This window comes from Sphaeramia orbicularis, chromosome 6 (genome assembly GCF_902148855.1).
Source record: "Sphaeramia orbicularis chromosome 6, fSphaOr1.1, whole genome shotgun sequence".
In the NCBI taxonomy this organism is placed as follows: Eukaryota; Metazoa; Chordata; class Actinopteri; order Kurtiformes; family Apogonidae; genus Sphaeramia; species Sphaeramia orbicularis.
In genome coordinates, this window is record NC_043962.1 from 8,008,893 (window position 1) to 8,036,517 (window position 27,625).

The window sequence follows — 27,625 nt, forward strand, 5'->3', positions numbered from 1 at the left end:
TGCGCTTTTGGTGTTTTTGGAAAGACATCTATGAGCGGGACACCGGAGGGATAATATTTAATTTCCCTTCCTTCGAACTAAATCATCAGAAGGTTCTGGACCTCAGGTTTCAATAAAAACAAGCTGAATTCTCATCGTTAGAAGTGACCGGACTGTGTAGAAGCACATTAACCTGATGGATCTACAGCCGTTATAACGTGTATGAGCTTCGTTTTTTTCACTGCATGAGAACCTCCGAGTGAATCAATTACTAACCTCCATCCAACCCCCCCTTCCCTTCCCTTCCCCTCCTTTCTTTTTCCTTTTTCTTTCATTGATCCACTCATTTCCTCCAGGTCTTGAGGAACCGCTGATGCTTAATGGCCGCCCCCTCCCGAGGTCATCACAGCCGCCGGTGCAATCATAGACCCACCATTGAGGCGACCGCCCCCCTCATGGCGACCCCCGACCTTCAGACTGTGTTGCCTGGGCCCTCCTGTAGAGGGGGCAAGTGCTGAGGGTGGGGAGGTGAAACCGAGACCAGCTTCCCTGTGATGATACCAGTTGCCCAAACCATGTAGAGTACCTTTCTCCGATGAGGGGGAGGGTCTGTATCCGAGTGTCATTCCTTTTTTATTATTTCTGTTCATATAATCTGTGGAACAGATCGGTGCTCGCTTCTTTAAAGACTGTATGTGGGTGTGGACCGAGTGTGAGTTGAGGAGAAAGTGACTGAGTGAAGTAAAGCGATGGTCCTGTACACCACCCCCTACTCCGGTGCCTGTCTGCACTTCCTGGATGGGCTGTCCTGGAGCCTGGTGTTCCCCTGATTGGCTGCTGGACCGTCTCCTGGCGTCCTGCGTGGCCACCTCGTTGGAGAAGCGCCAGCGCTCCCAGGACCCCTGCTCCTTCCTGACCCTGTGCGTGCTGGTCTCCGCCCCCCTGTACCTGCTCTCCTCCTGGCCTCGCTGCCCTTCGCCCTGCTGGGCTTCATCCTCTGGGCTCCTCTGCAGGCGGTCCGCCAGCCCTACCTGTACACCTACAGCAGGTCAGTGTCAAAGGTCAAAGGGCGTCAGTCTGTGTGCTCTGTTCAGAGGTCAATGGAATGACTTTGGGTCACATTTCTGCATGACTGGGGTTCTTTTCTACTCAACGTACATTTCTCAATATCAAGTTTGCCAAGTTTGGCGTTGCGAACTGGCACAAGTGAGGAGGGGGTGTATGAGCGATGGGATCTACATGTTAGGTGTTTCTCAATATTCGTTCTTGTCTGATCTTCTATTCACCATCAGTCAAAGCCCAAGTTCTGCTCCGTATAAAAGTTTGTGCAAACTAAGATCGGATGGAATTCCCAGATGTTGTTCTTGTCTGCTAGCTTAAACCAAGGACGGTCTGGTTGGTGACTCGTGTCAAGTTGGCTGCTAAATATCCCAAGATGCATTTCGTGCTACTGTCAACTTAACACTTGCGTTCTTAGGAAGTCCATTCTCTTGGACCATTCTTACCAAGACTGACCTCAACAGGCATTTCTCAATATCAAGTGCGAACTTCGCACAAACAGTAGAACGAAATGCATCTTGGGATATTTACCAGCCAAGTCTATACAAGTCACCAGCCAGTCCATCCTTGGTTTAAACTAGCAGACACAAACAACAACTGGGAATTCCATCTAGTCTTGGTTTGTGCAAACTTTTAAATGGAACAGAACTTGGGTCTCGACTGATGGTGAACAGAAGAACAGACAAGAAAGAAAACTGAGAAACACCTAACATGTAGATTCCATCGTTCATAAACCCCCTCCTCACTCGTGTATCTTTACTCTTCATGCTTTCTTTAACTTATTGAGGTTTACTGGCCATTAGTCGAACTTTGATGATTTTTAAGATTAATATTTAATTTAATTAACTCCTTCCACCATTTATTTATTCTCAAAAGCCCCTTTTCCACCAACATACCCAGGAGCTTTTATTACCAAGAGTTTATTTCCCTAGTAAATAAATTCCTGTTAATCTGTGTGATTTTTGTTTCCACCTCAGAGTTCCTGTGAATTTATTCAAATCATTCGACTGACATTTTAGTCCTTATCCACTGTCAATTATATTTAATTAAACGAACCTACAGAACCCACGACTCATGTGACATCATAGTGTTTTCAGTATCAACTTGCAGATTGTGATGCATCCCTGTACATCCACCCTACACGGACTCTACCATAAAGAAAGAAAGAAGAAAAAGAAAGAAAGAAGAGATAGATAGATAGATAGATAGATAGATAGATAGATAGATAGATAGATAGATAGATAGATAGATAGATAGTAGATAGATAGATAGTAGATAGATAGATAGATAGATAGATAGATAGATAGATAGATAGATAGATAGATAGATAGATAGATAGATACTTTATTGATCCCGAGGGAAATTCAAGATATAAGACCCTTTTCCACCAACATTCCCAGGTACTTTTATGACCAGGAGTTTATTTCCCTGGTAAATGAAAGCTCTCAGTCCAGGATCTTCATGATGTTGGTCTTGCACTGCAGAAGCTCTACTGGTTTATCACAATGACATGTAGAGGATGGTCTGGATTGTCCAATATGTCCTCCACCTTCCTCAGTGTGTCCATCTTCAATCCAGCAAACAGAACCAGCTTTTACCACCAGTTTGTCCAGTCGTGTTACTGTCCACCACTGGTCACGTCTTCTGTCAAATACTGTTGTGTATTAGTTTCACTGCAGTAATTTTATGACTCTTGAAGAAAGTAACTGTGTAAATGCAACTATATTATCTCCTTTTCCACTAATATCCACAGGAACTTATTTCCTGGTAAATGAGTTCCTGTTGATCTGTGTAGTTTGTGTTTCTGACTCAAAGTTACGTTAAATTTATTCAAATCAGACTCGGTTGTTTCCAGTCGTCGACTCCAAGTCCTGCTGAATTTCTTTCGGTCGTATTCTGTAAATCAAGACAGAGCAAGTTTTGCCGGAAAAAGCCTCCAGTCGTCCACATGGATCAGTGTTCAGGCTGTAGAGGTTCTTCAGTTAATTAAAACTGACTCCGACCCAAGTTTTACTGGAGAACAGAACCACCCAAGCAGCTTTCAATCATCTAAAAGAACAACTGTCAAACCTTCAAATCGATCTGTCATTTACTAATTCTTGGAGATAATCATAGCCTCGCGCAGTTTCTCATTTTCCTTTGCCAACTCAGCTTTTACATGTTGAAGTAACTGGCAGCAAAATGGAAACATAAAAACTCCAGTTAGCATTAGAAACAGGCTGCAGGAAGTGACAGGATGCTGTTTTCTTTATGAGCTGTGGATGGTGGATGACTTTCCCTGAGGCTAAAACCGAGATCACAAAGTATTACAAGCATCGACGCTACAGCGCTCAGAGGCATCACCACTAAACCAGTATATTTCACATTATGTCAAAGAACTGCCTTTAACCCACTTAATATAATCTCATCCCTGCACTAATGTTAAACAGCATGAAATATTCAACTATGAAATCGACATTTACCGTCCGTAAACCCTGGACTTCATGTTATTCTTTTTTTTTTTTACCTCAGCAGTTCATAGGTGCATTAAAACCCTTTTTAGTCAATTGTGTCTCTGGCACCAAAGTCATTCAAATGACCGTAACTCCTGAACCATATGAATCTGTGTATCATTCATTCTTTCATATTCAATTGAGCATCCACAATTGGAAAACGAAAAAGTTGCTTGTTATTTCATTATTTATGTAAAAATCAAAACTAAAAAAGCAAGTTTTTCATTCTTTCGATTATATGCACAAATTAAAAATTGGAAATAAGCAAATGGGCCAAATGTTGGGTTTCATGGTGACATTTTTGATATCTGATTTGATATGATCCGGAAGTTACTGACTCCTTTGTGTGTTGAACTGGACGATGATGGGTTTGCTAGTATTCTGCCTAATGCATTCTGCGCTAATGGAGAATTAGGTGTTATTCAGAGGCAGCAAATGCGTTACTCTCAAGGAGGACAATATGACAACTGAAAAATCGACAGAATCTTCCAGATATTGTCGTTTGTCTAATACGGTACAGCCATGGTAGACAATCTAAGTAGTAGCCACTTCGTGTAACACACAAAGACGTCAGTAACCTCCGCGTCATACCAAATTGATATAAAAAATGTCAACATGAAACCCCACATTTGGTCCATTTGCTTGTTTTCAAATTTTAATTTGTGCGTACAATTGAAAGAATGAAAAACAACTCGATTTTTGGTTTTTGATTTGTACCTGAATAATGAAATAATGAGTCATTTTTTCATTTTCCGATGGTGGATTCTCAGTTGAATATGAAAAGAACAAATGAATTCATTTGGGCTATTGACAAAGTCCACCTGTCATCTTTTAGCTGAGATTAGGTTCTTTCTATTGGTCTATAGCATATTAGGGTAGAGGCCTGCACTAGCTGAGGGGGAAGAGTGGAAGTGGGCAGAGTGCAGTCGGTGAGAGAGACAGGAAGATTTTTATTACTTTTAGCAGCGTGGTTTAGTGGTGAATTCGCTTAAAGGTGCCCTGCCACACAAAACCGTTTTTACTTGTATTTTATATGTTCAGTCCATAGGTGTTTGTGTTATATAGTGAGTTTGAAAATGAACCACTACCTCCTCTGTCTGCTATTGCCACTGAAAAGAAATGAGCAGATAAATCAGGTCAATTAGACTAGCTGGTCAGTGTGGTGTGTTAATGAGCTCATTAGCATTCATGAGCTCACCCTGATGAGACCACGCCCACAGAATTCGGCTAGATCAGTGACAGTTTTCATGTACAACAAGCTGGGGCACTGTGAAGGGGGGGTAAACATGGCAAATTCATGGGACCCAGCATTCCCAGGGGGCCCAGTGGATACAGGTTGGAAGTTGTGAAAATTCCATGTAAGGTCCACTGTACAAGAGAGGCTTAGAAGCCAAGAGTTGGACGTTCAAAGTATGTTAAGTTTCACTCTTGGTTTCCGCCAGTTCCTCTACTTGTTGTGCAGGGTAAAGAATGCTGAAAAGCCAGGCTCTCTTTGGCTAGCTGTTAGCCAATCAGAGTCAAGTAGATTAGTATGTTGAATATTCATGAGAACTGGCCCAAATCGAGCTGAGTCTTCCAGCAGGCTTTTTATACCATGTTAGAAAGGATGGAAACTTAGTAACTAAGACATTTTTTCCACAAAAAAATGTTACCGAGTCCATGGTAGAACTTCAGACATTACCACAAAAGTAATGAAATACATGTGGCAGGGCACCTTTAAATAATTGTATATAGTAGTGATTGTCCTGTTTTGGAGTGTTCTACTAGTGTGTTTTCTTATGTTTTTGTAAAGTTTGCTTGTTTTTTCACATTTTTATGGTATTTTTCCAAGTTCCTCCTGGAAAAACCGTGCAAAAGAATTGGCAAAAGATATTTTCTGACACCTTTTTTTTTTTTTTTTTTTTTTTTGCAAATACAACATAAATAAATCTTGGCCTGTTATAACAGGAGTATTTTAAAGGTTTCAACCCGTCTGAGACTTGATTCCAGGTAGAAAATAAACCATGCATTTGCAGAGTCATGCTTCAATTCCAGTTGTTCCCAAGCTTTGGGAACGCCAAGAGGAAGAAAGCCTGTATTTTGTGCTGTAAATAGTTCCTCCCTGGTCTTCCATCCAGGCTCCATCAGTTCTCAGTTGGTCTTTGCTTATCCAACCTCCCACACACATGGACAGCCAACACCACCACCAACCATGAAATACTGCATTTAGCCTCTCGTTTCTGCTTCTGAAAAAGAAGCACAATCTGTCAACATTTATCTGAGCCAGATAATTATTTATGTTGTATATGGTAGCGTTGTTTCTGCTGCTGTTTTCCAGTAATTTTATGGCTGTCTGAACAAGTATGTAGTAATTAGTTGGATAAAATTGTAGCTGGTTGGAAAAACTTAAAAACAGAGTATAAATAAAACCATGAACATGTTTGTAACAAAAGGAAAACCACCAGATAATGATAAACTGATCTCATGCAGATCTATATTAAAGGTGCAATAACTAGTTGTAGGTTGCTAACAAAGTTAGATTTCAAGCAAAGAGTTGACACAGCTAACAGTTGTACATAAATATTTCATATAGTAAGATGAAATAGCAAAACATAACCTGTAATATCTCATAATGAGCTAAAAGCAGCAGATTAATGCTAAAAGGCGTTGACCTTAAAGATGCTAACGTTCAATGATCAAGCTAATGTGAATAATAAAGTGGGTAGCGAAATTTAGGCTAATATTTAAGTATTTATTGAGTATTTAATAAGCTACAAATTAACAGATAAATGCTGGAAAACCTTAAACTGATTGATTAGTAAACACTGAAGTGACTATAAATGATAAAATAATGACCTAAATGTGTAATAAACAGCTAAGCAGTTGGTTTGTTCAATGTAAATTGAGAAATGTGTGAGAACAAGGGGCAGTGTAACTTTATCATTTAGTGTCTAATCCATTTTGTTTTATTGAGGAATGTCACTCTTATTTAATCATAACTCTTCTATCATCTACATGTGCAGTATCAGAATTTCCTGTTTTGTGGTAATATTTCAGATTTTCAACATTCCGAATAAGTTCTCATTTTCCCGGATCATCGTTCATCCTCAGTTTCAGAACTGATGAAATCTGTTCCATGAGAAACAAAACATTTTCAAGAACAAAACCTGTTCAGTTAAATTTTGATGATTTTTAACGTTAGTATTTAATTCTCTAATGTGAATTGTATGTTTTCAATGACCTCCTATTGACTTGGTGTCTTTTGTGGCGTTTCCTGGTCCAGACCGGATAAGCAGCTGGTGGAACCGGGTCAGGCCGAGCCCAGTGGAGGCGGGGACGGTGAATGGAGACCCCAGGGGCGGAGCTTCTGTTTCTGCAGCGCCAACGTTTGCCTGCTGCCCGACCCTGGCCAGGTTCAACAACCTGTCCGACACCCACCGGAGAGCCCGCGAGGTGGGGAAGAGGATCCGCAACGGCGCCAGTCGGCCTCAAATTAAGATCTACATCGACTCGCCCACCAACACCTCCATCAGGTACGGAGCTCCAGGTTATGGGTGAAATGTCGGGGATGGTGAACACAGACACCATGGTTTGAGGACTGGAGGACTTTCTGATCAGCGGTGGTTTATTTGGAAATGGTCCGATCTTAAATCTGTCTTAAAGGAGTGATATTTTGGCTTTTAAATGAAATAATGCATTTCCAACATTTCCCTGTGGTCTCCATAAACTGTAAATGCTCTGCTTGGGTCTGAATTCTTCATTAATTCAACTCCACAGCTCCATCTTCAACCCTATTTCTGAGTAATGACACCAGAAAGGTCATTTTAAGCACTGGCCCTTTAAATGCACATGACCCACTTCAGGCCCCACCTCTTCCAGGTTGTTGACCGTGCTTTCTGTCCCGTTCAACCAACAACTGAACATTTTAGATAATCAGCTCGAAGTTTGGACATATTTTCAGTTTTTACTACAACAGCTGCTGGTGATAAACAATTATGCTGTACTCAGAGAAATGTTCGTTGGAAGTCTTGACCTTATGTGCAAACATCATGACCTAACTAGTTATAAAACATAACTAATTAAGCAGGAATTAAAACAGGTTGTAGAAATTCACTCAATTTTTGCCGGAATGAATATAAAGATAGCTTTGCAGCACCTGGAGGGTTCAAATTCAAACTTTATGAACTATTAGGGTCCAAATACACAAATGAATGAACCAAAGACTAATAAAAGTGGGTTTAGCAAAACATGACCCCTTTAAAGACAAATATATGTACCAGATTTAAAGGTTGCAGATGCTGCACTGACTTACTTTTTAATGTTACCTATACTCAAATGAATACTAGCACACTTGATCATTTATACATCAGTCACCTCTAGCCAAAGCAGATCCATTTTTTATTAAATTTCTGCTGAATCAGTGTTTACCTCAGTATCTGGGTCACACTTATCATTTTAAATATTTTTATATTTAATATGAAACTGCACAGATTTAAGACTGATGCTGTTAATGTGCCTCTGCCCAGGTCTTTTTAGTTAAACTTGAGTGTAAAAAACAATACAAGTTAAATAAAAGTCTCTTGTTTAAAACTTTGATCAGAAATAAAAAGTATAAATGTATTACAAGTCTAGTAAAAAGCCATTTTGTTGTCTTTTTTTTTTCTTTCTTTTCTTTCTTTTATGGGCTCAGCTGGCTGACAGGCAGCTGTCTGTACCGATAAGGCAGCAGCTGACACCAACTGTACTTTTTTGTTTTTTTTACCTTGCAGCCATTTGGAGCATTGTTTGTGCACGTCCTCAGGTATTAAAGCCATAATCATAACATCAGCACAGGTGCATTATGGGAATTATTGCATTATGATGATGAGTATTTGACATGGCTCATCCCATTATCAGTACATGGTTAATGTTGTCACAGTGCGTGTGATTTAATGGCCTTATGTACAATCTACAACGGTACAACTGACTTAATCTGCCTTGGCCATAAATCGTAGAATTAACAAAACAGATTCCAAGGCCCAATCCCAATCCACCCATTGGCCCTCCCCTTTACCCCTCCCCTTGGCCCTTGCACTTGGCCCCTTGAAATGGAGTTACAAAGGGTAGGCGTTGAAATATTCCCTATAAAATGGGACAACCCTTCCAGACCTGTTACGTCATCAGCAGTCATCGATGCCGCTATAAACAGATGCAACAACTTTGTTTGTGACAGAATTATCATGTCATCAGCAGCTGAAACCGTTTCTGTTCCATGGGCTTCAGTCATCTTTTGCGACTATCAACTGCAAACTGCAGAAATGTGATCTATAACACATCGAAACAGCATTAAATGGACGATCAAATGATTATGTTATTTGTGAAGAAAATACATACATTTGTGTATTTCTTCCATCACACTTCTGCACTTTTGTGCTGTGTTTACCTCCATTTTGCTGATGATTCGAACAGAATAATGAGAAAATTCTCATGCCCCTCCATTTGTAGTGTGGTCACAAAAAATCTCTGTTTTTCGAGAGTCAAACAGCCCCCTTAGCTTTTCCTCTCCAAATCATCGAGAAGCAGGACCCCTACCCCTTCACGTGAATGCGCAAAATGGAGGGGGAGGGGCCAAGGGGTGAATTGGGATTGGGTCCACAAGTGTTGCTATGTTTGTTGGTTATATCATGTTATTCCAGGTGTTCTATAAAGTTTAGATTTTTTTATGTGAATATACTGTTTATTCTGGACTGTAAATACTATTATACAGTCTTTACTTCATATTGTTTTTGTTGGGCTGATCTTTCTGGAGCTCCTCCCAGATGATCAACTCCTTTTCTTCACAACTTGTATCTGTAATTTTATTCTTTTGGTTTGTGACCAAAGGGGATTAGTAATATTAGATTCTGCAAACTCAAGCTTCAGTTTCAACATTATGGAAGTACAAATAGCAAAAAGTAAACTGAAGTACAGTTTGGAGCAACAGATGCAGATACAGATGAACTTCAGTGGTCCTCAGAGGTAAATTCAGCTTCTTAATCAACTCAGCAAAATAAAGGAAAGAATGAGTCAGACTGAGCTGTTGTAGACTCTGAATGGTCGTCAAAACGTCCCAGATCTGGACCTTAATGATGCTGGTCTTTCACTGCAGATGTTCTTCTGATTCATCACAATGACATGTAGAGGATGAACTGGATTGTCCAAGATGTCCTCGTCTTCCTCAAAGGAAGAACTTCTTTCAAAGTAGCTGATAGATGTTGGAAGGATCAGTTTTAATAATCTGTTCTTCATTGTTGTGTTTCTAAAATACAAATGGGTTTGTTCATCAGTTCTGCAGTTTGCATGTATTATTTCCTCCAATAATAGACCTTGTCATCTCTTCCTCCTTCAGTGCGGCGTCCTTCTGCAGTCTGGCCACTGGGTTCCGTCGGACCTCTTCCCTTGACCAGCGTCCAGACCACACCCACACCACCAACGGCCCCGCCGACCCTGAAACCGAGCCCCTCACAGAGTGCCCCATCCACCCCTCAGGTGCCACCGACTGCCCCATTCCCCCCCCCACAGGGGACCAGGGGCCCCCCCAGTGCCCTCTCCACCGGGACGACTCGGACACCACCGCCGACTGCCCCCTCCACGCCAACGGCGGCTCAGACTGTCCCGTCCACACCTCAGGCGAGGCCCCCCACTGCCCCTTGCATTGCACCGGGGCCCAGACTGGCCCCGACCATCATGACTGCCCCATGCACGGAGAGGGGGCTCAGCCCAAACCCCCCTGGACTGCCCACTTCACACCTCAGGGGTTCAAATCAGCATCAGTGCCCCGGAGCCGGATCCGCAGGGAGGGGAATCCGAAACGGGGAACCATCGACCCGGGGATCAGGCTGGGGGAGACACCGGCAGCATGACAGCGTCCAGGGAGTCCCTTGCCCGTTACCATGGAGGTGACGGAGGGGTAGGGATATCTCCAATAACACGCTGTCTCATGTCCCACGTACGTCCATCTTTAAGCGTCCAGGTCGAAAACGCAGGCACGGAGACGAGACGTTCGACCATGAAATCTCTGCCTTCTTTCCCGCCAACTTGGACTTCCTGGCTCTACAGGAAGTGTTTGACCACGGATCCACCACCCGACTGCGGCATCAGCTGCATCGCTACTTCCCCTACGTGTTGAGCGATGTCGGCCAGTACGGCTGGAAAAGCTGCTGTTCCAGCTTCAAGTTCCTGAACAGTGGGCTGATGTTGGCCAGCCGATACCCTATCCTAGACGCCCGCTTCGAGTGTTACCCCAATGGGCGAGGGGAGGATGCCCTGGCTGCCAAGGGGCGCTGTTCGCCAAGGTCAGTCTTTAATATGTCACTTATTATTTATTTATTTAAATCTCCAAAGGCAACAACTGAAAACAACCAGTTGTTCTGCTTCTATATGCAAACATTCAAAACAAACTATTAAAAACATCACAATTGGAACTAAAACCATATGATCAAAGTCTGCAACAGAGGAGGTTTTTGGGTGACTGTATTGAAGTTTTGAGTCTGATTCATTCTTGAGGTCAAAGGTCAAGATCACTATGACCTTTCATTTCTACTGGATCATCAGTAATTCAGTCACCATTTTATTACTAGTTTCTACAGTCAAACTTCAGTCATTATATCCGTGTTATATCTTGTTTGTAGTTTAGATTCTCCACAGTTGAGAATCTAAGTTTATTTGACAGTTTTTCTGAACAACAAAACATAATTAGTGAAGGAATCACCTGGGTAGTGATGGAAGGTAATGGGACTTATTATTTTTTAATTATATATTTAACATAAAGAAGTAAGTCAATAAAAAAAGAAATAAACATTTCCATAGTCACGGTAACTATGGGGTCTTCTTCAAGGATATGTTTAAGTTTTGGACATAATCAATGAAAGGTCTCTGTATCTTTTCAAACTTTTATTTCATTTCAGTTTCTATATTCTTCTTTGTAGTGGAAGGTTTGTTCACATCTGTCTCCACCTCCTTGTTATCTCTTTTCGTTTCCTCTGAATTGGACTAAGTGCCTGATTTCTGTTCTGTGCTTTATCATCTGTTCATCTAATTGTCTGTCACTGAATCTACTTATTGAATCTATTTAAACTGAATATTCGACATTGGTGAAAGACCCTGTGACTGTGAAAAAGGATGGAAGCTTTGACATAAATGACCTGCCAGCTGCATTAATTACACTCGATCTCTGACGCTTTGACATTTCCTCTTCGTACTGTGAGGTTTTTGGATTGACAGCGTCGCTCTATTTCAGAACCATTCATGTCCTTTCAGTTCTGCGGCGTCACTGTACGGCCACTTCATTAACACACACATCCATTCACATTTATGAACCATATGGTTGGATGTGTCCCTGTTCTCTTAGTCAATGTACGAACCAGAAAACTCAGAAAAAGGCTTCACTTTTGCCTGCACTGGTTTGGAGACATTGGCATCTTCAGTTCCTGATTTACAGCGTTTTTTAGTGTTTATTTGAGACGTAATGTTATAGTTAATAAGACTGAAACAGTCAGAACAGGGACTAGAAGAAGAGTCCAATCCCTCCCATGTGTGATTGAATTAGTCAAATGGAAAAATTACAACTGAAGATATTAACATTCAAGGATGTTAACCCGTAATGACCCAGTGTGACTTTTATGGCAATATCCAAATTAATTTTTTCTCTCTATTTAACCTTTCCTGTGTGATTTATCACCATTGATTATCATATTATCCTCTGTATTTTGCTTTTTTCCAGTGAAAATCATCTATTTTCCAATGTTTAATTGACTGATCATGAAGCTGTTCATAAAAGCTCAGGATAAAGTTAAAGGTTATTGTATCAAAATATTTTTAAAAATGAAGAAAAGGTGACTTTTTCAGTAAAATTTCTCATTAACTGAACATAAACCCAGTGTGTCCATCCACTGTCATTGATCCAACTCCATGGGTTTTACTGGTGAATCAATGTTGTAGAGATGACGGTGTTCCACGGTAACTACGGAGCTTCTGAACGTCCATATGGGTCATATCTGATGACCATGAAAGATGAAGAACTGAATTTTACAACAATTATTTACATGGATTGAGTAGGATTAGTGGATCAACAGTTTAGATCAGTAGATGCTTTTGGTCGGTGGTGGATGTTTGGGTCTTTATGGGTTCAAGTCATTTTAGTTCAGGTTCTGTATTCAGACCAATCTGATCTAAAGTGGATTAGACCAGTAAAATAATAACAGAATAAACTATGAATAAAGACAAACACAAACTGTCTATGTTTTAGAGTGAAAAAATAAGATTACACCATGAAATATTTACATTAACAAACTATCCTTTAAAAAAAAAAGATTTAATATGAACAAATATGAACAACATGAAGTACTGAAGAAAAATAAGGAATTTTAACAATATTTTAACAGTATTATGTTATTTTTAGTCCTGTTTTACCTGCTGAACCTCCTGCTCCTGTGCAAACACGGCTGTGTTCATCTTATGGCTCATTAATCAGCCTCATACTGTCACTGTCAGGTCCGGGTCTGGGTCTGGGTTCTGGGTCTGGGTCTGGGTCTGGGTCTGGGTCTGGTCCAGGTTGTGGGTTTGGATGTGGTCCAGGTCCTGCTGATTCTGATCTGCTTTACACAGTCTGGTCCTGCCTATGAGTCCGTATATGTGGATATTGCCGTTTGTTGGACTGGTGTCTCATCCTGTCCGTTTACAAACATGAGGTCAGTCCAGGCCTCTGATTGGCTGTCAGCTGGGAGGTACATATCCCACAATTCAATCTGCTTTAACTTCCACCAGAGTAAAACAAATGTACTTCCTTCGCTGTTGGGGGATCGTCATCTAGACCTCAAATACCAGGTACTAAACTATCATGGCGATTACCCATAATGCCGTGGTGATTTTGGCCTGGTTTCTTGTTGAAACATGTTGAATGACTCCAGTTCCCATCAGCCCTTGTTCCAACACCATTCGTCTCTGTTATAATAGTGTTAAATCAAGGAATTATTGTGGTTCTGTTGTCATGGATGTAGTCTGAGGACCAGGATCAGGACCAGGTCCAGGACCAGGTTTCGTCTCTGAGCAGTGTTTCAGTGGAAGTGTCGCAGAGGAACAGACAGAATATTAATTAAAAACTGTTTCCCTGCAGAGCCGCCTCTGCCTCAGTAATTAAAGCTGTTCACACTCAACATTCATCCTCTTATAATTATTTCCAACTATAGTAAATGAACGGTTGAAGAGTCGTGTGTAAATACACAGTTAGTGTGTTTTACTACAGGGACAAACTCTCATCTAGACATGATTTAATGAAGATCAATGGGAGGGTCTTTAAATAATCATTTATAATTTAACCCTTCGGTATTCCACCCATAGCGTCCTTCTAAACACTCGTGCACAGTCCTGTGGTCTGGATGCAGATCAGAGTCCCAGTAGAAGTGGGCGGGACTTTCACTGGAGGAGAACTCTACTAATCCAGTCTAAGTCCATATGACTTCTATCAGTGATCAGTAGGAACTATAGTCATACCTGAAACCATTTACATGTTAGAAACATCGAAATAATGGACCATTAGAAGGAAAGGAACATTGTAATAATTAAAAATTGGCAAAAAATTAAAAATCTAAATTTGTTGAAACCTTATACAAGCTTTGTCAACATTATCCCAAAGAAGAAACACAGAAAATATGAAATGAATCCGACCTTTGGCACCTGCAGCTGTACGTCTGAACGACCTGAGTGGACTGAGGGAAATCTGAGAGAGAGAGAGAGAGAGACGTAGGGAGGTACGTCACAGTTCATATGGAGAACTCACCCGTCTTATGATGTATTCACACACACACACACCACACACCACACACACACACACACAGTCTGTGCTTACCTCACAGTTTCACTCTGCAGGCGTACTTGAATCTGACCAGTCGTTTCAGAGAACATGTTTGCAGGAGTTTTAGACCTGGTCCACGTCTGTGTTTTATGAGACACATTATGTCCAGATGGTCAAAGGTCCAAGTGTCCTGATGAACACATCCACCCACAGGGCACCTCCTCCTCCTCATCTTCATCATTTTCATCATCCATATCCTTTTCCTCCTCCTATCCCTCCTCTCCTCATCCTCGTCTTCCTCCTCCTCCTCTTCATTCTCTTCCTCCTCCTCTTCATAGTCTATTCCTTCGTGTCTTCCTCCTCTTCCTCTTCATCCTCCTCTTCACCCCTCTTCCTCCTTGTCTTCCTCCTCCTCTACTTCATTCTCTTCCTCCTCTCCTCCTCTTAATACCCCTCTTCCTAGTTGTCGTCCTCCTCCTCCTCTTCTTCATTCTCTTCTTCCTCCTCTTCACCCTCTTCCTCCTCCTCATCTTCCTCCTCTCCCTCTACTTCATTCTCTTCCTCCTCCTCCTCCTCTTCATCCTCTTCCTCCCTCTCGACTTCCTCCTCCTCCTCTACTTCATTCTCTTCCTCCTCACCTCCTCTTCATACTCTGCTTCCTAGTTGTCTTCCTTCTCCTCCTCTTCTTCCTCCTCTTCCTCTTCCTCCTCTTCCTCCTCCTCCTCTTCTTCATTCTCTTCCTCCTCCTCTCTCTTCATCCTCTTCTTCCAGTTGTCTTCCTTCTCCTCCTTTTCTTCCTTCTCTTCCTCTTCCTCCTCTTCCCTCCTCCTCCTTCTTCATTCTCCTTTCTCCTCCTCCTCCTGTTCATACTCTCCTTCCTCCTTGTCTTCCTCCTCCTCTTCCTCTTCACCCTCTTCCTCCTCTTCGTCTTCCTCTTCACCCTCTTCCTCCCTCGTCTTCCGTCTCCTCCTGTTCTTAATTCTCTTCCTCCTCGTCCTTCCTCCTCGTTTCCCTCTTCCTCTTCCTCCTTCTCTTCTTCATCCTCTTCATCCTCCTTGTCTTGCTCCTCTTCCTCTTCATCCTCCTCTTCATCCTCTTCCTCCTTTTCCTCTCCTCCTCCTCCTCCTCCTCCACACACACCTACTGAACAGAGATAAACCTCTGAAATATTAAAACAGAAGCCTCAGATGAAGAACAATGATGTTAAAAAGACCAAAGGACGGAGGATTAGATGACACTTAATGATCCCTGTGATGACGAGAACACAAACTGAGCAATAAAAACCAATAAAGGAATCCAAAGAACACAGATAAATATTAGACCCAGTATTTTAAAGCACATGAGGGGTTATGAACATTTATGGCATTAATTAAAGTTGATATTAGTTATTAATGTGGAAAGAAATTACAGGAAAATTTCAGCCTGTTGCAGCTAAAGTCAGTGCGTAAAGAAGGAAATGATGGTGTTTGGTGTTTTAATGGCATTAATGCAGAGGATATTCTGTCAATACTCATTATAATCTAATGAATCCCACTGTTATCTGATGATCAACTGACTTTACACGATTAAAGATTTTTACCACTGTTTCAGGAAATTGTCTGAAGTTATATCATAGCTATAATAATGCAGTGAATGAGCTGAACTCTGACATTTCCTTCACTTTTCTCTGTTTTGTTATATAACCTTTGAATTTACTCTGAGCTTCAATGAACATTCTACATTATCAATGAATCAATATAGAAAATACATGAACTCATACTGAAAAATGTAAAATACAGATGATAATATTAAATTAATGGTTTATGATTCCTTGGAAAGGGTCAAATTGGGAGATAAATGTATTTGGAAGTCACCACAAAAAATAGTTGTAGTTTTTTAAGGGTTAATATAGTCTTTATGTTTTATAGACATACAATGATACAAAATAAAAATAATGTATTATTCACCTTAAATGCGTTAAAACTTCAACCTGTTTGGAAAATATCAAACAATATGAGGGATTCATTCCATGTGTGACTTTTACAAAGTGAAATGGACATAAATATATGATAACGTAATGTAACATAAGTGATAGTATCATCAGCGTAAATGAGTAGTTTTATTAACTTAATGATAAATTTGACCTGAAAAGGACACTTTTTCTTCAGTTCTCTTTGTTTAATATAATAACCTTTGAATTTACTCTGAGGTTTAATTAATGTCTACATGATCATTGAATTAATATAGATAAAATACTGATTTACACTGAAAACATGGAAAATGCAAGGATATTATAGTGAATTGCAAAAAATCACTTTCAGAAAAATTCATAGAAAATACAAAATACTCCATAAGTGTCATATTTTTAACCCCTTAAAATGCCAAAATGATATTTTTTGATGGAAAAAAAAAACTTTTTTCAATATTCTACCAAAAAATTGTATTAGTTTTTTGTTTTGTTTTTTTTCATTCTGGCATGTGTCAGTGATTAACACCAACATTGGTTAATATATATAATTGTTTTTTGTGCTATGTCAAATGTTATGTACATATTGAAGCTAGTTATTTATTTATTTAGTTAGTTATTTCCTCCTCAGTTTCCTGAGGGTTCTGCCCAAAGGGTCTGTAAAATTCTATCTAATCTAATCTAATCTAATCTAATGTGATCCAAAGTAATCTAATCCAATCCAATCTAATCTAATCTAATCTAATCCAAACTGATCTAATCTAACTAATCTGATCTAATCTAATTTAATCCAATCTAATCTAATCTAATCCAAACTAATCCAAATCAATCCAATCTCCTCCAAACTGATCTAATCTAATTTAATTTGATCTAATCCAATCTAATATAATATAATCCAGACTGATCTAATCTAATCTAAAATAATCTAATCTAATCTAATCCAATCCAAACTAATCCAATCCAATCTAATATCATCCAAACTGATCTGATCTGATCTAATCTAACATAATCTAAGATAAAATAATCTAATCTAATCCAATCAATCCAATCTAATCTCATCCAAACTGAGCTAATCTAATCTAATCTAATCTAATCTAATCTAATCTAATCTAATATAATATAATATAATATAATATAATGTAATTTAATCTGATCTAATCCAACTAATACAATCCAATCTAATCTCATCCAAACTGATCTAATCTAATCTAAACTAATCTAATCTAATCTAATCTAATCTAATCTAATCTAATCTAATCTAATCAAACACTGTCCTACATTGTAATTCCATCCTACCAAGGCTACATTTGGTCAAAGTCTGTCTGTTGTAACCCTCCTACAGGTCATACGACCGGACCGACCCCCTTCCATTCGCCGTCATAAACCCTTATCCCAGGTTAATGTGTCCTCTGGTGATGCTGATAATGCCTTTAACACAACTGGAGCAGTGTTTCATACACTTTAAGCCAACCTTTGTCCCAGAACACTCATTCAGTAACACTGACTGAATCTGATCCTCAGACCTCGTAGACCTGTAAGGTGTGTTTACTGGACTCAGAGTCCACAGTGGAAGCTTTGTGTTGGGTTTGAGCGTCGCCTCATTAGACTAATGCTTTATTGTGCCTTTGGGGGTTTTTATGAGCAGGTCTGAGCCAAAACAGTCATCCCATTATGGACAATCAGCTTCCATTTGACTGAAAGAAAGAAGCTCTGATCACAAGAGAAGTGGAAATTCACCACAGACGTAAATGAGGATTTAGAATTTCATTAAAGGAGACGTGAAAGGATTAAAAATGATGAATGGACATTTTATCTTATCTTATCTTAACTTATCTTATTTTATCTAATCTTATCTTGTCTTAGTCTCGTCGTGTCTTAGTCTCATCTTATCCTAGTCTTGTCTTTGTCTTACCTCATCTCTTTTTATTTTAATCTTATCTTATCTGAGCCTCATCTCATCTTAGTCTCATTTTATTTTATCTTGTCTCATCTCAGTCTCGTCATGTCTTATTCTCATCATTACTAAGTCTCATTTTATCTTATTCTAGTCTTGTTTTAGTCTTATCTCATCACATCTTATCTTATCTTAATCTTATCTTGTCTTACCTGAGTCTCATCTCATCTCGTCTCATCTTTTCTTATCTTGTCTCGTCTTAGTCTCGTCTTAGTTGTATCTTATCTCGTCTTGTCTTATAGTAATCTTATTTCTTCTTATCTGAGTATATCTTATCCTGTTCTTGTGTTAATCTCGTTTTATCTCCTCTCGTCTTAGACTTGTCTTAGTCTTATTCATCTTGTCTTGTCTCGTCTTATCTTAATCTTATCTTGTCTTACTCTTGTTTTATTTATCTTAGGTCTCATCTTAATCTCATTTTATCTTATCTAATCGTAGTCTCATTTATCTAATCTTATCTTGCCACTGGTATAAGTTATATTAACAGCTGTAGTTTCAGATAATTTCAGTCAGTTGTAGTTTCAGTCTTGTCAGCTGATTGGAACTTTTTAATAACTGCTTATTCGCTAAGTGAATACAATTAAGACAAACAGTTAAGAGGTTTTTGTGTATTTTCTTTTGCAGAGGTTTGAGGGTGTAAATGTCCCAGGTGTGCAGTTGTGGATCAGTGGTGTTGACTGTGCAGTTCATCTGTGTTGAACAGTTGGTCCTTTTAAAATGGAGCCTGCCTCAAGTGGACATTCATGGAACTACAGGTGTCTGCTTTGAATGTACCTGGTGTGTGTGTGTTTGTCCTCAGGAAACCCTCCAAACCACAGACCTAGACTCTGAATAGTCCAGTTCAGGCTGAAGGATGATTCCCCCACCCCCACCCCCACCCCCCAGACAGTCTGCATTTAGAACAGCACACATAAGAGCCTTCATTAACTGGACCAACACACAGAGGTTATTCTGAGACTCCAGCTGCAGCTCCAGTCTGTTCACATCCAGGTTAGGGTGGAGGTTTAGTCCTGGTCCAAGGTTGACCCCAGACCTAGATGGAAACCACCACAGAGCAGTTTAGGATTATCTCTGTTCTGATCTACTGGTCCACTAGTCCACTAGTCTACTAGGCTACTGGTCCACTGCTCCGCTAGTCCACTTTTCTACTGGTCCACTGGTCCACTAGTCCACTTTTTCTACGGGTCCACTAGTCCACTGGTCTACTGGTCCACCAGTGGTCCACAGGTGTACTGGAGATCTTGTCCACTGGCCTACAGGTCCACTGGTTTCGTTGCTCCACTGGTCCATTGCTCCATGGGTCCACTGGTCCACAGGTCTACTTGCTTTCTGCTCCACTGGTCTACGAGTCCACTGGTCTGCTGGTCCACTCGTCCACTGGTCCACTGGGTCCACTGGTCTACTGGTCCACTGTCTATTGGTCTACTGGTCCACTGGTCCACTGGTCTACTGGTCCACTGGTCTACTAGTCCACTGGTCTACTGGTCCACTGGTCTATTGTCTACTGGTCCACTGGTCCACTGGTCCACCCAGATCACCCACCATAAAACCACTGGCTTCTCCTCATCCTCCTCTTCATCCTCCTCTTCTTCTTATCCTCCTCTTCTTCCTCCTCCTCATCCTCACTCCTCTATTCACTAACTATATTTTGTTGTTCAGGAAAGCTGTAAAATTAACATAGATACTCATTTGAGTCTAAAGTTTATTAGAACATATAACATGAATATAGAACAAACGTTTATTGTATAAACTGGTAACTGTTTCACTGATGATCTGGTGGGAATGAAGGGGTTAAATGGTTCAGTTACTGTAGAAATAAACGCTTTTTCTGGTGACGTCTCCATATAAAATATGAATAAAACCATAAATCACTGGTTCTGTGGTAAAACTGTGAAGATGAGGAGATAATTATTGTTTTTCTTCCCAGTTTTGTATTTTTTTTTTACTAAATGCATCCATGTCGGTGCCTGTTTTGACACCCAGTGTGAATGGGGGGTGTTCTGCTGCATATGCATAACCTCTGTACTAAAACATATGAACACATGAAGCATCAGGAACAACACTGGCCTCTGCTGACGGCTCATTAACACATCAACATTTCATAATTACAGATTTAATTCTAAAAACACAGGCCTTGTAATTATGTCATTTCAAAACTTATGTAACAATGAATGAATCAAATGGTTTAATTCCATGTTACGTATGTTGTAATTCCACAATTTATACTTATTATTATAAAAAATAAAGCAGTGTAATATACAGAAAATTATAGAAACACACATACAGTTGAATAAATAAGATAAGATAAAAGTAGTAATAAATATTCTACACATACAGATATTTACATAATAATAATAATAATAATAATAATAATAATAATAATAATAATAATAATAATAATAATAATAATTCCAGTTTGACTACTGCACTACTGCATGAAATGGTTGACCTTTGACCTCCCCCTGTGTGACCTGGCTGCTGTTGTGTTGTTTGACTTTTCCCATCATGCTTGTGTCTCTACAGGTTCATGTGGGCACCTCCCATCAGGAGCAAAGGGTTGTGGGATACATCACATGTACACACCTGCACGCCATAGAAGGTACAACAGCCGACCAATCACACACAGGGGCTTATTATGTCATTGAAAGGGACACCTACATAACTCCACCCCCCTACACCTACACAACTCCACCCCCTTACACCTACACCTACAAAACTCCACCCCCCAACACTTACACAACTCCACCCCCCTTACACCTACACAACTCCACCCCCTTACGCCTACACAACTCCACCCCCCAACACCTACACAACTCCCCCCCCTTACGCTTACACAACTCCACCCCCCAACACTTACACAACTCCACCCCCCCTTACACCTACACAACTCCACCCCTACACCTACACAACTCCACCCCCCGACACCTACACAACTCCACCCCCCAACACTTACAAAACTCCACCCCCCTTTACACCTACACAACTCCACCCCCTACACTTACACCTACATAACTCCACCCCCTACGCCTACACAACTCCACCCCCTACACCTACACCTACACAACTCCATCCCCTTACACCTACACAACTCCACCCCCTTACACCTACACAACTCCACCCCCTACACCTACACCTACACAACTCCACCCCTTGCACCTACACAACTCCACCCCCTTACACCTACACCTACACAACTCCACCCCCTTACACCTACACCTACAAAAACTCCACCCCCCTACACGTACACCCTCATCTACATCTACACCATCCTGTGTTTTCTGAGTCCAGACAGCTTGAGAAATGGGCTCATCAAACCCACGCTCCTCCTCCTCCTTTTTCTCCTCCTTTTTCTCCTCCTTTTTCTCCTCCTTCTGCTCTTCCTTCTCCTTCTCCTCCTCCTCCTCCTCCCCCTCCCCCTGTTCCCATGGCGACTGGCTCAAGCTGTTGAAGGCGTCACAGGCCTATTTAAATCCTCTGGACGATGCCTGGTTCATTTTTTACCACAGACACATCCCCCCTCTGCCTTCTATTTCTGGACTCCACCTATGCTTCTCACAGGCCTAAATATAACCGATCCAGGGCTGTTTCTAAAGATACTTCAAACATAAACCCGATGGGGGGGGTTGGGGGGGGGGGGTGTATGTGATGTACAGGGACGATGGGGAGAACTGGGTGGAAAGGGGTGGGGGTGGGGGGACCTGATTCTAAGATGAGAAGCGTTGCCTGGTTGAGTGCTGGAGGCGTGATAGAACACAGATACAGAACATACTACAATAAAGGCTTCTGTGATGCGTACTACTACAGTAGTACTACAGCTGATAGTACTACAGCTGAGTACTGTAGTACTGTGCTCAGTGTATCAGGTGTTTGTGTATTTTCATCTGCTTCCTACGCACCTGTCAACAGCAGCAACCATAAACCTTCTACTACTACTACGACCAAATCTGTCCAAGTGCTGTCACATATAGAATAGAATAGAATAGAATAGAATAGAATAGAATAGAATAGAATAGAATAGAATAGAATAGAATGACTTTGTCATTATACATATGTACAGTGAAATTAAAAGACAGAACTCTCTTGTAGTGCGTAATGCAAAACAGTTTAAAAGGGGAAAAAAGTGTAAAAATATATACAGAATAAAAACAAGCATGTACAGATAAATATATATTGCACTGGATGGACAATGAGGATATATGTTATTGTTGGTTGTCGATTGTTGGCTGTCAAGTTGTTGTTGGTTATGTTGATTGTTGGTTGTCGTTGTTGACGATTGTTAGTTGTCGGTTGTTCCTGGTTTTTGTTGGTGGTGGTTGTTGGTTGTTAGTTTGTTGTCAGTTGTTGGTTGTTGTCAGTTGTTGGTTGTCAATTGTTGGTGGTTTTTGGTGGTGATTGTTTGTTGTTGCTGGTTGTTGTTGGCTTTTGGTTGTTGTTGGTTGTTGTCGATTGTTGGTTGTTGTTGATTGTTGGCTGTCGGTTGTTGTCGATTGTTGGTTGTTGTCGGTTGTTTGTTGTTGTCGATTGTTGGCTGTCGGTTGTTGTTGGTTGTTGATTGTCGGTTGTTTGTTGTTGTCAATTGTTGGCTGTTGGTTGTTGTTGTTTGTCGATTGCCGGATGTTTGTTGTTGTTGATTGTTGGCTGTCGGTTCTTGTTGGTTGTCGGTTTTTGATTGTTGGCTGTCTGTTGTTGTCGATTGTTGGTTATCGGTTGTTTGTTGTTGTCGATTGTTTGTCGTCGGTTTGTCGACACAGGAAATGGAAGTGTGTTCTGTGTTTGTATCCAGTCCACAGGTTCTCATACGTACACTTTTTCAGAGCTGAGTATCGAACGGGTCCAGTTTGAATTCTTTTTGTGTCGTGGGCTGGTTTCGCCCGTCTGAGTTCAAGCCGCCTCCACAGATCCCAGTTTCATCTCAGATCCAGTAAAACTCACAGAAACATTGGATTCCTCGTCCAGTGGAGCTGAAGCCAAAGCCTCCCACTCGTCCTCCACGTCTTCACACCTCTTTGTTTTTCACACTCTCCCCATTTCAGCTGTTATTTCTCTGTCAACCTCCTCCTCCCATTTACTGGATCGGACTGGAAACCAACGCCCGACACAAACCAACCCACTGAACTAAACACTAGAACCAGTAACATTTAACCAAACAGACAAAACTAACACGGACACAAACAATAGACAACGGTGACATTTACGACAGAAATGGGAAGCATCAGCAAAAGACATCAGTTTAAATCAGGAACCTGCAAAAAGCACCAGTAACCATTAAGAACACAGTAAAAGATTTAATAAAATAAGATTTAAATGCCATTAAATGTAAAAAAAAATATGAAAAATTTGCATCAGTGTATAATAAAGCTTAAGCTAAATAACATTTGTTCTACCATTAAATCTCATGTAAAAAGGCTGGTCACTGTTAATAAGTGAATAATTGAGGAATTGTTAATCTACATAACAGTTTAGTTAACATTAATAAGCACATAATTAAAAACTTTTTAAGCCAACAAAGATTTGTTCTACCATTAAATCTGTTTTGTTTGTTTTTTTTAATAAAAGGTTTTTGACTGTTAATAAGTGTATAACTGAGGATTTATTAATCTATATAACAGTTTAGTTATACATTAATAAGCACAAAGTAAAAGGATTTATGAGGCCAGTAAGGAATTTGTTCTTTCATTAAATCTGATATTTATTTTTTTTAAAAACTACAGTTAACTGTTAATAAGTTACTAATAAAGGATTTATTAAGCATTAATATTCTTTTGTTACATCTGTTAACTATTAATAAAGGATCAGTAAGAAAAATAAAGCTTAAGTTTGGTTTTTACACCTTTAATATTTAAAGTAAGTATAATTAACTGTTAATGAGCTCATACTTAAAGATTTATTAAGATATGAATGTGTAATATTAGTTATCAGTTTTCATAATGAAAAAATAGAAAAAGAAAATACAAAAAGAAATACTTAACAGTTAATTAACATATAATAGACAAGTTATTAACATAAACTGTTAATTATCATAACAGATAGAGTTTATTACCTTATAAACATAGTTAACTTTTATTAAATTGAAATATGTATTAATATTAATATATCAATGCAAAAATGTGAATAAAAGTTTAAATTTGACATAATCAGTGTTTTTAATGTTATTAAATGAACTCATGAGGCTGTTATTAACGATGTTAAACAGTTCAAACTGGTTCATATATGTGATTTAAAGGCAGTAAAACACAGGATTTTATTAAATATTATCAGACAAAAGGCCTGTTCAGTGTGTTTTACATAAATATAAGAAAATATGAAACATATGAGAAAGGAGTGTGTGTGTGTGTGTGTGTGTTTATGGTTGTGTTTGGGAACAGCTGGTCTTTATTCATTATTATTTTTCCGTCCGTTGCCCCAGGCGACGCTGCCGTGCGATGTGAGCAGTTGGACCTCCTTCTTCAGTGGGGCGCTGAGTTCCGCCAGGCGTCGTCACGGCAACCGGAAGGAGAAAAGGTGTTTGAAGATCTGGTGGCCTTCGACGTCGTCCTGGGAGACCTCAACTTCGACAACTGCTCTTCAGGTACAGACGTTAGGCACCTGTTAATCACATATCAATCATATGTCAATCACCTGTCGATTGTCTGTCAAACATCTGTCAATTACCTGTCAATCACATGTCAATCACATGTCAAACTTCATCCCAACAGACTCATCATGTCTGACTCTGACTAAACTAAAGCTGAACTAAACACCAACCCTGACGCAGAGTAAAAAACTAGTATTAAGTTTTAAAACTGAATAAATCATTATTAAAATGATGAATAATTAGTTCAGTCATTAATCTGAGGTCTCGTTACCTGTTAATGAACTTATGCTGAATGTAGATGAAAAAAGAAAGTCGACATATCTGTATGATGTAGTTAACTTTTAATAAGCCATAATAAACAAATAAATAAATAAAAACAGATGGTTCCCTGTTAATGAACATGTACTGACTGTAGATGAAAGGTGATTTCTCCGACTGCAAGAGAAGCTCAGCTTCACCTAAAATTATGAAAATTAAATGGTTAAATATGTTCGGTTGTGTTGATATTTCATTGACTACAAATGTGTTAGAACACGTTCATCTCACAGACGAGTTCGTTCAGAATCAGCTTTATCACAAATCAGTGGACTGGATGTTGTTCACTTCTCCTCCATTCCCGTGTCTGTGTTTTCTCCTCCATCTCTGCTCAGTGCATTTGTCCGTAGACTGTGTCCGTCTCTGGGCTTCAATGGGACTGAGTGGAACAGTTTTTTTTTCATTGCCTCAAAACTGGATGGTAATTGGATAAATGCCACGGTGTTGTCCCGCCCCCAGATGCTCAGTGTCTCTGGGGGTGAATGGAGCTGTGGGCGGAGCTTGGCCGGGCTGGACGCCAGGCTTCCACGTGCTGATTGGAGGATCAGTCGAAAGGCTGAATCCCGTTTGATTGACAGCTAGTTTGAGATCTGCTCCTTCACTGACACAGTTCAGTTTAATACTGTCGCACATTCTGCTGTGAAATTGAGAGAGAAACCACTACGAAATGACTTGTTAATTTCTTGCACTGTAAATAAAACACACTCATTGTACTTTCTTGTTTAAATTTAACATAATTTCAGTGTTTTCTTGTTTCAGTTACATAATTTAATCATTTCTTGTTCGAGTTTAATATTATTTTGTAGGTAGTTAATTCAATCAAACTGTTGGCTAGGTCAGAGTGAACTAGCAATCAAGTCCCTGGAAAAGACGTCTACTTGGTACGATAAGGTCACTGAGCATTTTCTTAAAAAGGAACGGAGGGCCGAATTTATGTTTAAATAACTTGACAATTTTTTTGATGTAAGCCGACAATGAGCTTCCCCTGTCTGAAAGACCAGCAGCCGCCACTGCAGTAGATTAAAGGTAAATTCAAAACCTCCTCTTTTATCTGGAAGATGAAGAACTCACAGACATGTTTGGATGCAGCTCCTTTTCCAGTTCCTGTGTGAGTGAAATGGAAAATGAACAAAAACATCAACAAAATGAACAGAAATGAACAAAAACATCACCATAATGAACCTAAACTAAATCATACTCTCTTTCATGGAGGTGGATGTTTCTCAGTGTCGCCCCCTCCTGGTCAAACATAAATGGGTTAAATGTGTCAAATACATAATGTGTGTTTGTTGGTGCATCTGTCCTTTTGTTTGTGTCATCTGTGTCCTGTCATCTGTATGGTAGTGTGTGTGTGTGTGTGTGTGTGTGTGTGTGTGTGTGTGTGTGTGTGTGTGTGTGTGTGTGTGTGTGCGTGCATGTGTGTTTGCGTGCATTTGTGTGTAACTGTTGTGTGTGTGTGTTTAATTGTTGTGTGTCTGTGTGTAACTGTTGTGTGTTTGTGCATTTTTGTGTAACTGTTGTGTGTTTGTGTGTAACCGTTGTGTCTGTGTGTAACTGTTGTGTGTGTGTGTGTGTGTGTGTGTGTGTAACTGTTGTGTGTCTGTGTGTAACCGTTGTGTGTTTATGTGTAACCGTTGTGTGTCTGTGTGTTCCAGAGGATAAGCTGGAGCAGCAGCATGCACTTTTTACCCAGTACAAGGACCCCTGTCGCCTGGGGCCGGGGGAGGACAAACCATGGGCCCTGGGTAACTACACAACTACACAACTACACAATGACACAATGACACTGTGAACATGTGAACAGACCTAAACTGCAGGCTGCAGTCTGACTGCTCAGGTGTCCAGTGTATTATGAACACTTTACACTTCATGTTTTTAAAGATCATATTATTTGTTTTAGGTCAGAATTCAGTGATTTTTTAAAAAAAATTCTGACTCATCCACTAAAATCAGAACATATATATAAACATATTATAAACAATATTAAATTCCCACACTAACACCCTTCTACCAAGTGAAAATACACACTGACACATTTTAACATTTACCATTTGACCCAGAACAAAAAATAATAATGTATATGAACCAGTGGATGAAAAAATAAAAAATAAGTAATGTAATTTTTATGCATGTATGTAAATGAACAGTGTTTGAATTCTGACCTGATACAAACTGAGCATAATGTGCTCACCCGAAGGTTAAAGGGTTAAAATATGACAAGTATGGAGTATATGGTATTTTTGTTTATGACTCAAGTTGATGACAAAAATAATAAAATGGTAAAAACAAACACTGTGGCATTTATTACCGTACAGTGTAGGGTATGTTCTGGTGTTGGACCTCCTGTCTGTCCTCTGTGGACTGGATCTGCTCATTCAGGGGCTTTAGGAACGTCACAGGGTCTGGGTCTGGACACGAAGACGGATTTAGGCCAGAGGTTTTTCAGGGACACAGTGGACGGACCTGTTCACAGGACGGGTTATTTATGTGGACGGAGACGTAGAGGGACGGAGGGATG

At 40.1% G+C, this 27,625-nt stretch overlaps 1 protein-coding gene across 1 annotated transcript in view; it reads left to right on the forward strand.

Annotated features, from left to right (window-relative positions):
- Positions 1–624: 624 nt before the first annotated feature.
- Positions 625–27,625, forward strand: part of LOC115420759 (sphingomyelin phosphodiesterase 3-like) — a 31,256-nt gene continuing 4,255 nt past the window's right edge. The window contains 12 exon segments of the mRNA XM_030136260.1: positions 625–805; positions 807–928; positions 931–1,027; positions 6,793–6,912; positions 6,914–7,042; positions 9,877–10,253; positions 10,256–10,444; positions 10,447–10,807; positions 19,387–19,402; positions 20,742–20,817; positions 24,625–24,786; positions 26,763–26,852. Coding sequence (XP_029992120.1) covers positions 729–805; positions 807–928; positions 931–1,027; positions 6,793–6,912; positions 6,914–7,042; positions 9,877–10,253; positions 10,256–10,444; positions 10,447–10,807; positions 19,387–19,402; positions 20,742–20,817; positions 24,625–24,786; positions 26,763–26,852 — 1,816 coding nt within the window. The 5' untranslated portion in view covers positions 625–728.